This window comes from Micromys minutus (genome assembly GCF_963924665.1).
Source record: "Micromys minutus genome assembly, chromosome: 1".
NCBI classification, from domain to species: domain Eukaryota; kingdom Metazoa; phylum Chordata; class Mammalia; order Rodentia; family Muridae; genus Micromys; species Micromys minutus.
The window spans coordinates 116,233,936-116,249,827 of record NC_137969.1 but is presented as its reverse complement, the minus strand read 5'-3'; the positions used below and the strand labels follow the sequence as shown (position 1 = coordinate 116,249,827).

Genomic DNA, 15,892 nt, shown 5'->3' with positions numbered 1-15,892 from the left:
ATAAACAAACTTAAAGACCAAAATCACATGGTCATCTCACTAGACGCTGAGAAAGCATTCGACAAAATCCAACACCCCTTCATGTTAAAAGTCCTGGAAAGAACAGGAATCCAAGGCCCATATTTAAACATAATAAAAGCAATATACAGCAAACCAACAGCCAACATCAAACTTAATGGCGAGAAACTTGAATCAATCCCACTAAAATCAGGGACTCGACAAGGCTGCCCACTCTCTCCCTTCCTATTCAACATAGTACTGGATTCCTGTCTGGAGCAATTAGACAGCAAAAGGAGATCAAGGGGATACAAATCAGAAAGGAAGAGATAAAAACATCACTCTTTGCCGATGACATGATAGTGTACTTGAGTGACCCCAAAAATTCCACCAGAGAACTCCTACAGCTGATAAACAAGTTCAGCAAAGTGGCCTTCCTATACTCAAAGGACAAACATGTGGAGAAAGAAATTAGGGAAAAGGTACCCTTCACAATCGTTACAAAAACTATGAAATACCTTGGTGTGACTCTAACTAAGGAAGTGAAGGACCTGTATGACAAGAACTTCAAACCTCTAAAGAAAGAAATTGAGGAGGATCTCAGAAAATGGAAAGATCTCCCATGCTCATGGATTGGAAAGATCAACATCTTAAAAATGGCCATCCTACCAAAAGCAATTTACAAATTCAATGCAATCCCCATCAAAATTCCAACCCAGTTCTTCATGGAATTGGAAAGATCAATGTGCAATTTCATATGGAATAACAAAAGACCTAGAATAGTGAAATCCATCCTCAACAACAAAAAAACATCTGCGGGAATCACTATCCCTGACCTCAAGCTATATTACAAGGCAATTGTGCTGAAAACTACATGGTACTGGTACAGAAATAGGCACGTGGATCAATGGAATAGAATAGAAGATCCAGAAATGAGCCCTCATGTATATGGTCACCTGATTTTTGACAAAGGAGCAGTAAACATTCAATGGAAAAACGACAGCCTATTCAACAAATGGTGCTGGTCCAACTGGCACTCAACATGCAAATAATGAAAATAGTCCTGTTCTTATCTCCTTGTACAAAGCTCAAGTGTAAGTGGATTAAAGATCTCCACATTAAACCAGATACACTGAAACTATTAGATGATTAAGTAGGGAAAACCTTAGAACACATAGGCACAGGACAAAATTTCCTGAACAAAACACCAATGGCTCAAGCTCTAAGGTCAAAGATTAACAAATGGGACTTAATGAGATTGCAAAGTTTCTGTAAGGCTAAGGACATCGTCAAGAAAACAAAACGACAACCAACAGAATGGGAAAAGATCTTTACCAACACCACATCAGATAGAGGCCTAATATCCAAGGTGTACAAGGAACTCAAAAAGCTAGACACCAGAGAATCAAATAACCCTATTAAAAAAGGGGGTACAGAGCTAAACAAATCATTTTCAGTTGAGGAACACCGAATGGCCGAGAAACATCTGAGGAAGTGCTCCACATCCTTAGCCATCAGGGAAATGCAAATCAAAACAACCCTGAGATTCCACCTCACACCAGTCAGATTGGCCAAGATCCAAAACTCAGATGACAGCAGATGCTGGCGAGGCTGCGGAGAAAGAGGAACACTTCTCCACTGTTGGTGGGGTTGCAAGCTAATACAACCACTCTGGAAATCTGTCTGGCGATACCTCAGAATATTGGATATAGTACTACCTGAAGACCCAGCTATTCCACTTCTGGGCATATACCCCAGAGACACTTTAATACACAACAAAGATATATGCACCACAATGTTCATAGGGGCTCTATTTATAATAGCTAGAAGCTGGAAAGAACCCAGATGTCCTTCAGAAGACGAATGGATACAAAAATTGTGGTACATATACACAATGGAATACTACTCAGCCACCAGAAACAATGACTTAACCAAATTCTTAAGAAAATGGCTGCATCTAGAGAAGATCATCCTGAGTGAGATAACCCAGTCACAAAAGAACAGACATAATATGCAGTCACTGATAGTGGGATGCTAACCCCAGAGGCTTGCACTCCCCCAGAAACAACTCACAGACTGTATGAAGTCCAAGAAAACAAAAAATATACATATATTCACAAAACAAGAAGACTTTGACTATTTCCATGTTGCGTTTTGTTTTGCATGTACTTTACGCTTATTGCAACTAGTAGGTTTTCAATGCATACTGTCAAGCCCTTGAAAAAAATCAAGTACTGACTAAAAAACATATTCACATGGTTTTATGTAAAATTTATTTTAATGTCTGAAAAAAACAGTACTGACAAAAATGTATAATTTTAAGCAAAAATGTTTAAAATCTGTACATTTATCTTTGTTTTGCAAAATAAAGTCGTTTAAAAAATAAAAAAAATGTTTTAATTAGCATACAAAAAAAATAAATAAAATAACTTTGAAACCCACTGGAATTAAAAAAATAGTTTTCTCTAACTAAGAAAAAGCTACATTAATGCCTTTGGTAAGAATGTCTGCTATGGTGACTCTAATTCTTTCTGTGGGAAGTATTTCAGTACAACTGCCTTCATCATCATCATCATAAAGATGATCAAAAGCCTCTTAATAAAAGAACCTAAGTTGTCCTCAGCCTATTACAGATTGAGCCTGTCAATAGTCAATCATAGATCTAGGAGGATTCACAGAGAGCTATCTCTCCTTGCTACACTATTGTTTGCTGATGGATTTGTGGGCTGGAACGGCCATTGTTTTAAAATGTGTACCCAAAGATGAACCTCTCATGCTCTAGTGCATACTTCCAAACCCATAGCCACACAGTGGCCCTTCTTCAAATCAGTGAATATCAAAGGAAAATAAAAAGACAGAAATGTGAGGGGGGAAGTTGACAGGAATAGGAAGGGAATTAGAGAGGTTGGGGCAAGAGTAATCAGAATGCCTTGTTTGCATGTATGAATTTGTCAAAAAGGAAATTTAACTAATAGCAAAAATAATAATTATTATACTGATAATATCTAAAAAATAACACTGCCAGCTACTTTAACATTTTCTCTGCACAGCATAGGTGTATCCAATACCATCTAAATGTATTTGCAGGAAATCCACTCTGAACCATGAAGGCCATTCATTATTTCAGGATCCATGAGCCCAAATTAAGCACTATGCTGCTGAGCTAGCTCCTAGGAAGGTTTCTGGGTTGTGGAAAACCATATCCTTCTATCTCACTGAAGACGGTGACAGGAAATGTTTCTCTATCTGAATTGCTGGGGACCAAACGTTTGGATATAAGAGGCTTGGAAATTTGTAGGATATTTGCATATATACTTTACTAGCCAATTGTCCCTAATTTTAAAAAACAAAAAGTGTGAAATACTTCAAACTATTTTTTTTTTTTTTGCATGGTTTGCATGGTGAGTTGGAGCTCAGACAGTTTTGGCTTCTGGAGTTTGGGTTTAGGAATGTTCAACATGTGTTTGAAAGGCTGCCTGGTGTTTTTGCCTTTTTAGATGGGAATTAGATCTGGTTATGATCACAGTACATAGTCTTTTTGGCATTTTTCATGTGTCACACCCAATTACTCTGTTTCCAGGTATTATCTCTACAATCAGTGTCCATGTTTGGTGCATCAGTATTGTCATTAGCAGGAGTCTGGAGAGCAGCAGGTGATGGAAGAGGACTCTGTTTAGGCTGTTGTGCGCTTGTTCTGTAACTAGCAAAGTTTGGTAGCTATTCTCTTATATTTGTCTCTAGCCCCCCAAATTACAACTCCTGTCCTTGACTTTTAAGAGGATACTGAATCATAAAATCTCAGAACAACTTAAACACAATGCTTCAATATTCAACAAGTCCTTGGAAAACCTTTCCTTCCTTTTTCTTAGAATAAAATAAAACACTTGCACGGTGTCTACTTACTCGGGGATGGGATGGTATTGGTGGAACAGAGAACAATGGTTCTGTGAGGGAAGGAGTCTGTGTCGGATTTTTTCCTGTGTTCTGAACAACTCTTTTTTTTTTTGTTGTGGAAACATTTCATGTTACTATTACTTTCTCTCATCCCCCTATAGCTCTTCTTTTTTTTTACTTAATTTTTTTCTTTTTTTCTTCATTTTCTTTCTTTTTTCTTTCTCTCTGTCATCTCCTCCTCCTCCTTCTCCTCCTCCCCATTCTCATCCTCCTCTTAAAATCTTAAAGGGAGGCTTTAGGGAAATCCTAAAGATATTCAGTTCAGAAGGTAGCCAACTAGTACTTCAGAATGAATCAATCTGGGAAAAATGAATGGTGACAGATCTTAGGTCAAGGCATAAGTACTGGTTTAGAGTATGCTTATGACAGGGTCCAGAGGAAAGAGTCCAGACATGTTGTTTTTGAAGATGGCTTATGTTTTTATAGACAGCTAATGGCCCTGGGGTTTCACAGCCTTGGTGGTTTAAATGAAAATAAAAATGTCTCCCATAGGTTCAGGCATTGGAATACTTGGTCCCTGGTTGGTAGTGTCTCTTTTTCAATGTTTGTGTGTGTGTGTGTGTGTGTGTGTGTGTGTGTGTGTGTGAGAGAGAGAGAGAGAGAGAGAGAGAGAGAGAGAGAGAGAGAGAGAGAGAGAGAGAGACAGAGAGAGAAGGAGAGAGGAAGGAAACGTTTCAGAAAGTGAAAATGACTTAGGTTGGCAGTTTGATTTACAGGATTTGTTAGATTCACCAAACGGTCCTCATTTGACGTGCTTCCAATCATGTCTTCTACGAGTCATTGGAAATTGAATTTCTTCCTCCTACTCACCCCACGGTCACAGTAGGAAATAAGCTGTAGCTTGTTTGTAAACTGCTCACCAGCTGCAGAGTAGGCACTGAGCTCCACGCACACAAAGGCTGTCATTTACTAAGCGATGTCAACAGTTTTGCCAAGGTCAAGTCATGTAAAAGTCCACAAAGATGGTAGTCACTAGCTCAGGTGGCTTATGTTAGACTTAAATGGATTAAAATGAAGTGAAATTTGGAAAATTCTGCCTTTGGTGGAGCCCTCTATGTTTTGGGGGATTCAGAAACCTCATTGTGGCTAACATACACTATACCAACAGTGTGGATTTAAAATATCTGTCTGTCCAACAACATATATTTGTCATTTTACAATTTCAGAAACACACACATAATCATGTTTTCATGAACAAACACCTATTATGCTAAGTGACATAGTTTAAGTATAATTTCTGTCATTCACACAGTTGACACCTTCAATTTTTTGTGGTTCTATTTATGGCCACTATCGACTAGAAATTTATGCTTAATACTTTTCATTTATTTTGATGTTTGTAAATGCAAAACGGTTTTTCTGGGTCAAGTTACCCTTTATTTTTATTGTTTCTGGGAAATGCAGTGTTTGCTGAAATAAATACTTTCTCTCCATGTTAAAAAAATAAAAATAAAAAATATCTGTCTGTGTAGAAAGTTGTGTCAAGTCAGTTAATCTATACAAGAATTATAGATATCAAGTCAATAATCTATACAAGAAGCACGGATAAACACTGAGTTGATACATGGGGAGATGGAGGCGTACAGAAGCTATGTAACTTACTTAATTTAAGTTCATACAGTAAGGAGGAAAAGGAGACATGAATGCAGTTGGTATTAGATCATTGCTTAAACCTATCCCATCCTAATTCTGTTTAAAAACAGTAACACAACAGATGACTCACGTTGGCTTTTACTTAGTAGTAAGAGGACACTGCCCATCATTTTCTCTCCTTTGGCCATCGAATGCTTGTAGCTCTATGGGCTTGGAAATCCGCATTGTTATTGTTACCTCTATTCTCTTGGCATTAAAGCAAAACTTAAAAGATAACTAGAGCTAGTAAATTGGAAGAACTGAACCGGATATAAATCTAGGTCTTTCTGACTTGAAATATTCTCCTTGAAACGCCACCCACACTGTGATCTCTGACAGATGAGATAAAAATAGCAAGCCTCGGAAGAATCATTTGCAGTGTTAGCTTTTCATGTTATCACTAAACCATCCTTTGAGGGCAGCAGTTCTAAGTTGACCCTGAACTATATTTGAAAACACACCCACCTTTTCCTTTTTGACTTTACAAGGAAAGAATTTGATTCCCTCACCAGTGTGAAATGTGACAAGGTGGCCTTGGGGCCTTGAGGTACATTACTGGATGATAATGGGATTTTCTATTTAGGGTAAAGTTGGGGATATGCTTTTCAAAAAAGATCCAGGACCTCACACAGTGTATAGTACCTTGCAGGGTAGAAAAATGTGGGCGCTTACTCTAGATGCTTTCCTTTGCATGCCATCTTTTCTAAGGTTTAGACAAGAGCAAGCAGGAAATGCACAGAGAAACCTGTACTTAGGGTGTGGCAAATACTTGAGTTCTCACAGTAAGGAGGAGACTGAGACCTGAAAGCAATTGGTACTAGACCATTGCGTAGCCATATTCTGTCCTAGCTCTGTTTAATAATAACATAGATGACTTACAGTGCCTTCTACTTTGGTAATATGAGGAACCTGCCCGTTATTCTTTTTACTTTGACCTATTGAGTTCTTGCTGCTCCGTGATGTCTCCTTTTTTCCCTATGCAAACACATCTGTCCTGAGAGGTGAGACAGGAGTGCACACATCAGAGTCTAGAGTGGGCCCACTCTGTTGACACAGCTTACACTGTTTCCCTGTGCGACTTTGATCCTCTCTGATCAACAGCTCTAAATGGCTGAAAGCACAGAAAGCTGCGTTAGAAGTCCCTCATCTGGCATTCTCCGGTAGATGACAACTTCAGAGAAGAGAAGAGGCCTCCAACCCTCCTCTTTCCCTTCCCCTTAGAACGCCCCTCTTGAAGGAGAGAGCTAAGTTCTGGTGATTGGGCTAGAGTCACAGTAGAGCAGGGAGGCTGATGAGATTTTCTTTTCCTTTATTGGGAACATGGGGGATAATATGGTTTGGATCCTAAATGTCTCCCAGAGGGCTTAGGCTACAAGTGTGAGCTGAGGTGTCAACATTATGGATTAGGGCTTGTGGAAGACAGTCATGTCACTAGGGTTATGTTCTTGAGGGAGATACTAGGATCCTGGCCTCTTTCTACTTTCACCTCTTCCTGGATATTGTATTTCTCTGCTACATGTTCTAATCATTGTGAGCATAAATAATTGACCAGAGATTGATGCTCTAAAATTGTGGGCCAGAGTCGCCCTTTTGTCCTTTTAGTTGATATATATGAAGTATATATCATATAATATATATGCATATGTGCACAACAAAATATAACATAATACACACACACACATATATGGAAAGTAGTCAGAGCTCCCAAACCTTTATAGCATGAGGCTCTGGGATGATAAGAACACAGTTTTTGCTTTTCTACTTGCCACTAATGAAAAACCTGGGACATTTAGGTTCCTCTAGAGCAAATGGAAACCTTATTATTCCTTACCTAGACACCATTAAGTAGTTCAGGACACTGACTATATTCCAAGTAGTTCCCCCAATCTTAATTTGCTCTCTGAATCACAGGTATATGAGTTATGATGCTGGATGCAGACATGCAGAGTCAGGGTTCTAAGACTGTCTGGAAATTTCAGCAAGAATCATAGCATCTAATGATTAGTTTTAGTTGGAACACAACAGCATGATAGTTATTGAGACAAAGCATGCTAGTGTCTAGAGCTAGATGAAATGGACATGGAGTTGAATCATGACATACCTTGTCCAGGTAAGAAAATGTTCCCTTTTCATAGACGGTGACACGTTTGATCAGACAATGGGCTTGGTGAGTGGGTAGGCTTGTCTCTCTGAGCCTGGATGGACACAGCTCACGTAGGTTTAAGTGCTGGATGAGTTGGAGCCTTTTTGGATGTTATTCAGGGGGTCAGCAGTGGCACTTTTCATGTGACTTATTCTTACCATTCCCATGGCAGCTGGGAAGCTGTTATTAGCTCAGTGCCTTCTGGTGGGAGTGTGGGACTGGAGGACTGCCCGGACGCTGTGCTTGCCTCCTTATCTGCAGAGCTACTGCTGCCCAGCCTGAGCATGAGAGTCACTAGCTCTCACTGTGTGTACTCTGCAGACCAGCTTTCTTCCTTCTGTGGCCCCTCTTCTCCAAAAGGAAGCTGCTCATTAACAATTAAAATGCTGGGGAGCCCTTTCCCTGTGACTTAAAGCAGCTTTTGACAATCAACACATGGGAAGACAGAGAAAAAAAAATTTCAAGTCTGCTTTTAATAAAATATACTTTTCTCATCAAAATATTTTGATAGCACAGAAAAAGAGATGTATGCTCATTAAAGTTTAATGAGTGTCTCCCCCTGCCGTTTCCCATATGAGGATCACACACTGTGATTCATGATTGGTGGGTGCTGGGCATAGTTAAAAGGGAACAAATTTAACTCAAACCTAGTCTGTATTGCTTTGGGAATGAATGAAGCCTGAGATATGACCATTCTGATGTAAGAACCTGGCTACTATCCCTTGTGGTTTCGTGGATAGTAGCTTAGCTTCAGATGGGCAGGATCTTCAGATCATCCCAGAATGTCTGGATTTGTATTCAAAAGGGAGATGGGGGAGAACAGCTGTATTCTAGCTTCCAGACAGCTCCATTCTTGGGGTCTAAGCTAAGAGTCCCAGAAAACAATGTTTTGGGGACAAGACTTTGTATAACTCTTGGGAGGCAGAGTTGATTATGCTACCAACATAGTCATGAGTTTCCACCAAAGTCTTTTTATGGAGCCAATGACAAAGCTTCATCCAACACATTCTAGACTCAACTCAAAATGTCTCAACATGCTTTTCTGAGGCTATCTTTAGTCTTGCCTGGATCCCAAACTCTATGCTGAACAAAACCACTTCTGTGCTCTACTCCCTGCCCCAACACAATTCCCCATGCTTTCCTCTGGTATCTAGATGTTTCTCTCTCTATCTCTGCTCGTGGAACAATAACCATCCACTTATGATAGTTTATTCTGTTGGTCTAAGTTCTCGATAGTTCATCAGAGCTGTCATCTCCCAACTTTGCAACCCACAAACATTCCTGTTTATGCTGCTACCACTCCTGATTCCTATAAAAGTCCCAGTGTAAAGAACAATGTGGCCCACAGGTACACCAAGAGAGATCTGGGAGAGAGACTTCTGTCCTTCCCTGATCAGGTTAGTCCATGAGGCCATCACTTATGAAGAGAAACAACTAGAGACAAGAGCCAGTGACATGTATCAACTGTTTACTCTGACGTCATTATCACACATCCTTGGCCCAGTCAACGTAAAGGTGCCATGATGTAAGGATTGCTATTGCCATTCTCTCCTCACTGGGAAAGCAGATTCTGGGAGGCTCAGTGACTTGGGAGGGTTACATGGGTGTTCTGTGGAGAAAAGAGCTTTAAATTCCCTTGGTTGCAGGGCTCATGATTTGGTCACTATGCTATAAGGCACTATCTTCTCTGTACAAAGAAGGTTACAGTAATACCTACCTCTCAGATAAGGTGATACAAGGGCCTTGCTAAAATTCTAGTGCTTAGTATCTCTCAGCTGCCATCACTGCTATCAGCATGCCGGCCTCCTCCATCCTCTTCTTGCCTGCAGGATGAAGCTGGAAGAATCTGTCCTTCTAACTACCTCATTCGTGTTTACCCTGTGCCAGGTATATCCATGCCCAGCATGAGAGGCTTTGTATACAGGCAGCCCATCCCTGCTTCAAAGGGATGATCAAAGTATTCTAGCATTTGGCTAGAATTTGGTGAAGTGACATGTTGTAGGGAATTTTGGACCACACATCTTGAACCACTGTAGGCTTTGTGGCATTAGGTTGTATTGTCCCTTCCCCTGACACATCTCTTTTCCTGTTTGGATTTACTTTACTCTTGAAATTAATGGGGTTAATGGTTAAGACTGTGTTTAATGCCTTACCTATAGTTTTTCCATACAGGCTTTGCCCTGAACAGTACTAGGTGTCCTCTCTAAGGAAATGGGCTTGACTCTGTTTCTACCAGAACCATCATCCTCACTTCTGTCACAGAAATTAACCCAAACTGAACCCAACCAACCCTGGTTCAAGTCCTGCCTTGGTCTACTAACTAGTGGAATCAGACCTCTGTGATTCTGCCATGGGGAGTTTAGTTGCTCTTAAAGAAACATAAAAGATAGTGGAAAAAATCCAAACTTTCTAATTAATAATATCCCAAAAGATCAGAGTATCAGTTTCTTCTATACACACATTTTATTATCAGTGGTGCAATTAAATTATATTTTGTGCTGTGGTCTGAACACTTCATAGCTCGGAAAGTTTTCTCCTGAGATCCTGGCAGGGACAAGCCATTGCTTCATAATGAGGTGAACATGAGAACTGCCTCTTGTGGGAAAGGCAGAAATCTAACAAAGAGCACAGGCTCTTTTTTAACATCGCCTTAAGTGCAGCAAAAGATGCCTTTACTATGTGGCTGAGGGACATCTTTGAGGTCTCTGACTACAAGAGCACCAGTGTGACTCCTGCTACTGTGGCCCCTGTGCCCTGAGCTAATGAATTCATGCTCTTATGGCAATATGGCACTCCTGGAGCAACCCAAGTGCCCTGTTTTCCTGTTTGGCCTTTGTTTCTGATTCTACTTACAGAATTCTGCTTCTCTCTCAGCCTATACATCCTCATTGGCATTCTGCCTCTCAAGGCATGTTGTGCAAACAGTAGGAATCACAGCAGGTGTATGGTAAGTGGCTGCAGTTTAAATACAGAAGAGAGAGGATGACATGTACCTTCCTAGAGGTAGAGGCTCTGGCATCCTGTTCCTCAACTGGCCCTACACATATTAAAGTTTGTGGAAACCTCATCTTGGGATGGTTTAAGTACCAGATTTTGAGAAGAAGTGGACAAGGCAGGTTTTATCCTGCTTCTGTAACCAGACTGCTGAGGTTGGAGACCTAGCTCTATGTCTTGATGATGATGGCATCTTGCACAAGTTTTACAGCCCCTCTGCACTTCAGTTTTCTTACATATAAAGTAGAAACATTTGTACTGCTTATTTGTAGGAGTTATTGAGTGTTAAAACCTCAGATATATATATATATATATATATATATATATATATATATATATATATATATAATATACTTTGATAACAGCTGCCAGGGTGCAGTATAGAAGCAAGCAGGGAACTCATATTGACTGCCACACAATAGCTATTAGCTTAAGAAGTGGTTCATAATAAACAAAACTTATTTCTCACTCCTGCCATCTCTGGAGCCACTTGGATTACTTGGTTTATTTAGGATACTTTATGTTAGGAGTATTTATAATAATCATTCAGTCTCTTAAGAGATGGATGCTCTTCAGACACCAGGGAAACCTAAAACCATATCCAGATGGCATAAAATGCCACTCTCTAAGGTAACCACTAGATGCTTGGCTTCCAGTGCTTGGAAGGTGCCTTGGTAAAGTTGTCTACTGATGCCACCAGAAGCTAACCTTGCAGCTGCGAAGCAGGCAACCCTTTCTTCCTCTTTTTTCTTTACCAACCCTCCTGAGCAACATGAGAAGAGATACCCTGTACTACCTGGACAACTTACTCTGTGTTCTCTGTACAACTAAAGCCATGAACCAAGTGGGAAAAACAAGCCATGATGACAGAAGCCAGAAAATTTGTCATCTTGGTAAGTAGGGAGGACTGTGAACAGGAAAAAGCAGGAAGGTATTTTCTGAAGACTGGAAATCCTCTATATTTCCATGTATCTGGTGATTATAACGGCATATGTATATTCAGCTATTGCTCCCCAGATGTATACTTCAGCTTGCACATCCTACTTGCGTGCAGTCACACCTCAGTGAATAACATTACTGCCCCAAATGCAGAAGGGACATTGTAGGTAGTTTGCAAGCCTGACCCACTTTATTCTGAAGACACAGAGAGTTCTGAGTCTCTGTCTCCATCACACATCTTTATCTTCCTCCACAAGTGTGTTTATACCACAGGGTATATTTATATCTGCAGCCACATCTATATATTTAAATAAGGAGAGAAGAGGAGTGTTACATGTACAACACTATATATAGAATGGCTTGCTTCTTTCAAAGAACAGGAGGATCCTAGCTCCATTATGTCTTTTGGATACCCCCTACCCCCTACACACATGTACACAGTCTGACTAAGCACTTTGCCCTTTCTTGTCTGAGATGTGATGTTCACTGACCTTGATGGTGACCTTGGGGATAGTTAGCACTATGGATTTCTGCTTGGCCAGGACATCCCTGGTCTCATTGATGCGTGCTGTGACAAAGAAGTGCAGGAGGCCCTGTTCCAGAAGGTGGCTCATGTACTCGCTTGCTCTGATCAGCACCTCCTTTTTCTTGACTGGAGGGAGGGAAAAAAACAACACGGTTGCCATCAGACCTGGATGCAATGACATATGGCTTGCTTTTTCTCTCCCATCTTTCCACCCCCATGTTAGCACACAAGTCACTAGGAACATTGCAAGAGTCAGATATAAAGAATCAATCAGGAATGAGCTCTCCTGTCTCATGGGTGAAGAAAGAGTACACTAGAAATGTAAGCCAGTGAGGTCTGACTACAGAAAAGAGTTGTCAAACTTTCCAAGCGTTGCTTTTGCAGCTGGAAAATGGAAAGTATACACAGAGATATTAAAGGTGGAACCTAGAAACTTCAACTACAGAGGCTTCGATCTGGGCCAAGGCAATCCCAAGATGGTGGAAAAGAAGCATGGTGCTCCCTTTCTCTATTTTGTGATTGGGAAGACCTCTGTGTTGAAACTCTACTGCTAGCTTTCAGGGTAGAGAACAAGCCCTGCAGATAGCATGGAGGATGGGGAGTAGTCTCACTCCCCTTTCCATCTTTATAGGGGCCGAGGATGTAGAGGTGTATCTGTAGCTTGGGTCCATTTGCTCTGTGGTTCCATTTCCCATCGCCTGGGATTCTAGAGCCCAAAGAAGAACAGTTCTTCAGGCTGAGCCCAGATATATATATCTCCTTAGAGACAGTGTATTTTCCCCCCTGGTGTTTCCAGGGATAGTAGTAAAGAGTAGTTTTCTTCTGGCCTTTCTTAGGGGAAAGTGTTTGGTGACTAGGTTTTCTTAGGCAGCAAGATTTGTCAATCTTCTTTGTATCCCTCCTTGCAGAGGTTCTTATCACCACTTATAGTCTCAGCCTCGGGGCTCCTTTCTTCTTGGAGGCAGACCATTCTCTCAATCATGGTACTGAAGAAATGGGGCTGTGCATCAGAGCCCCAGAGAACAGTGCTCCTGAAATAGTCTGTTATATAAGTGCCATGCTTTGCCACCACACAAAAAATTGTTCTAGATAAAGTTTATTAAATGCGGCAAGAGAAGGAGGAATAGATTTTCACTGTATGAGTGGTGGAGATGGGAGGCTGCCAACATCATTTATGGTGTCTGGGGAAAGCCAAGGGAGACACAGGCTGGAGCTGCCTCATCTCTTCTAAAAAGCAAGGGAGACTAAATATAGCCAAGTGACAATGATAACACCTTTGAAGGTACTGGGTGGTTTAAGTTATTCAAATTTCCCAAGCTGACTCTAGCCCACACACTCCCTTTAATCACCAATCTGAAAAGTCTGCTTCCCATTCTCCTTAGAAAACTTTAATTTGCAATAGAGGCATGGGAGAATGCTTGATTAGGGTCAGACATGTGTGATTCTGCAAAAGATTAGGATTTACTTCAGATTGCAACATGCGTTTTATTGCATTCAATTGATACCACATTAATTAGTAAATTATCAAAAGAAGAATGAGGTTCTAATTCCCTTGAAGTTATCTTGGGTGGTCTGACTGATGAAGCTGTATTAAAGTTGGTGCGGGCTTATGTTTGACCCCTACGTGAATAGCTCAGTAGAGAAGTACATCATTCTAATCCATTAACTCATGTAAAGTTATCTCCTATTTTTAATTTTTGTAGGGGAAAGGTTTATTTTGGCTTATGATTTGAGGGCACACAATCCATCATGGTGGGAAGGCCTGGGAGCAAGCATGAGGGTGTAGTGTCTGGTTGTATTGTTTCTGCAGCCAGGAAATGTCTTGTCTTGAGTCCATCCTTTCATTGGGTTAAGGAAACAAGAAAGATTGAAAGGGTGCAAGTGAGGCTAGAATGGGGCTATACTTTATTTATGGTGTAGATAGATGTGATGGATTATAGACAATTCTATGCAGGACCCAGTTCACACACATTGGTTCAATGTTCTGGCACAGGGGATCTAGGTTCTGTAACCTTCATGTCTTTAACTATATCAACTCAGCCTGAGTTTTCCACTATGTTGGAAGGTAATAGGAATACCAAGGCATTTCACACCTGTCATTCATGGAGTCTCCTCCACTCCTTCCTCTCATGTGCCCAGCCAATCAGGTGGACTCTATCTTCAGAACATGTGCAGATTAGGCTTGTTCTTAGCACTGTCACCATGACCACCACATTTCAGCTGAATGATTGTTTACAGCATCCTAACTGGTCTGTAAGCTTCAGCCCTGCTTCTGTGGGTCTCTTCACAACAGCCAGTGTGATCTTTCTTATTTTTTAATTTAGAAAATTATCATTGTGTGTGGGACCAAGCATATGAGTAGAGATCAGAAGACAAGTTATAGGAGTTTGTTTTCTTCTACCATGTGGAGGATGGAACTCAGATGGTCAGGCTTGGTTGCAGAAAATAAAGCTGAAGTTTGTATGAGGGGTATTATTCATCATATGAGTTAAGCCCATTGCTTTTTGTTGGCTGCTTTTGTTCCTGTTTGAGTCTGGTTTTGCTACTGTACCTGAGTGACAGAGGCTTGGAAATTTATAAAGAAAATACCTTTAGTTGTCTCATAATATTAGTGGTTGCAGTATTCAAACAGCATGGTGCTGGCATAAGAGGAAGGGAACTGTCCATGGTCACAAGGGGCCACACTTGCAAACCAGCCCTCCTTTATAAGAAGCTGCTCTCCAGGAATCGACTCACCCCCCACATCAGTACTAACCCTCCCAAGGTCAATTACGATCACATATTCTAGTCATTTTCCACAAGGCTTTGCCTCTTAAGGGTTCCACCTTTTCCCATCATCAGTTATCACACTGATAACAAGAATGGTTCTTCAACTTTTGTGTCTTATTGAGCACATTAGATTTCCTATGATACCAATGAGATTTTTCTGTCTGGAATAACCTCTATCAGGTCTCTGTTCCACACCACCCTATCAGAGAGATTTATTTTGTGGTTGTAATGCCTGCAAGGCCAACATGTCTTTCTCTCTTAGTCTGTTTTGTATTTTCTTACTATACATATAAGCAAATGATACATCTGTAGCATGCTTGGTTCTTTATTGCCTGCTTCCTCTACAAGACCAAAATCTCCGCAAAGATGTGCACTCCCCTGTGTCCAGCATATGCTGGAGCCTGGCTGCTCCAGTTTGCTTTCTGTTGCTGTGTTAAAATACCATGGCCAAAAATAGCTTAGGGAGAAAAGGGATATTTGGCTATAGTGAAGAGAAGACAGGGCTGGAGCTCAAGGTAGGACCCTGGAGGCAGGGATGGAAGCAAAGACCAAGGAGAAGTGCTGCTTACTGGCTTGCTTCCTCTGCTTGTGAGCCTACTTTCTTATACAGTCCAGGACTATCAGTCACCCACCTTGGGTGGGGCTTTCTTCCATCAATTAGCAACCAAGAAAATGCCCCCACAGACAAGTTTACAGGCCAAACTGATGTAAACAATTCAGTTGCTGAGGTTTCCTCTTTCCAGGTATGCCAATTAAGAGTAGCCATGACACTGGCCTGACAGGGAACAATTCTGTAGTGTGGGTGATATTGCTCCCTTATACACATGACGGGAAAGAACCTAGATCACTTTGGCAACCTGCCCAGGGACAGACACTTAGAGGCGATACAGTCACGTCTTATATTCAGACTTGTCTAATCCCCAGAATCAATGTGTTTG

At 41.0% G+C, this 15,892-nt stretch overlaps 1 protein-coding gene across 1 annotated transcript in view; it reads right to left on the bottom strand.

Annotated features, from left to right (window-relative positions):
• The window catches only part of F13A1 (coagulation factor XIII A chain), a 172,159-nt gene that overhangs the window by 17,968 nt on the left and 138,299 nt on the right, over positions 1-15,892 (bottom strand). The window contains exon 13 of the mRNA XM_080920897.1: positions 12,151-12,311. Within this exon, the coding sequence (XP_080777023.1) occupies positions 12,151-12,311 (161 nt within the window). The remainder of the gene's footprint in view (positions 1-12,150; positions 12,312-15,892) is intronic.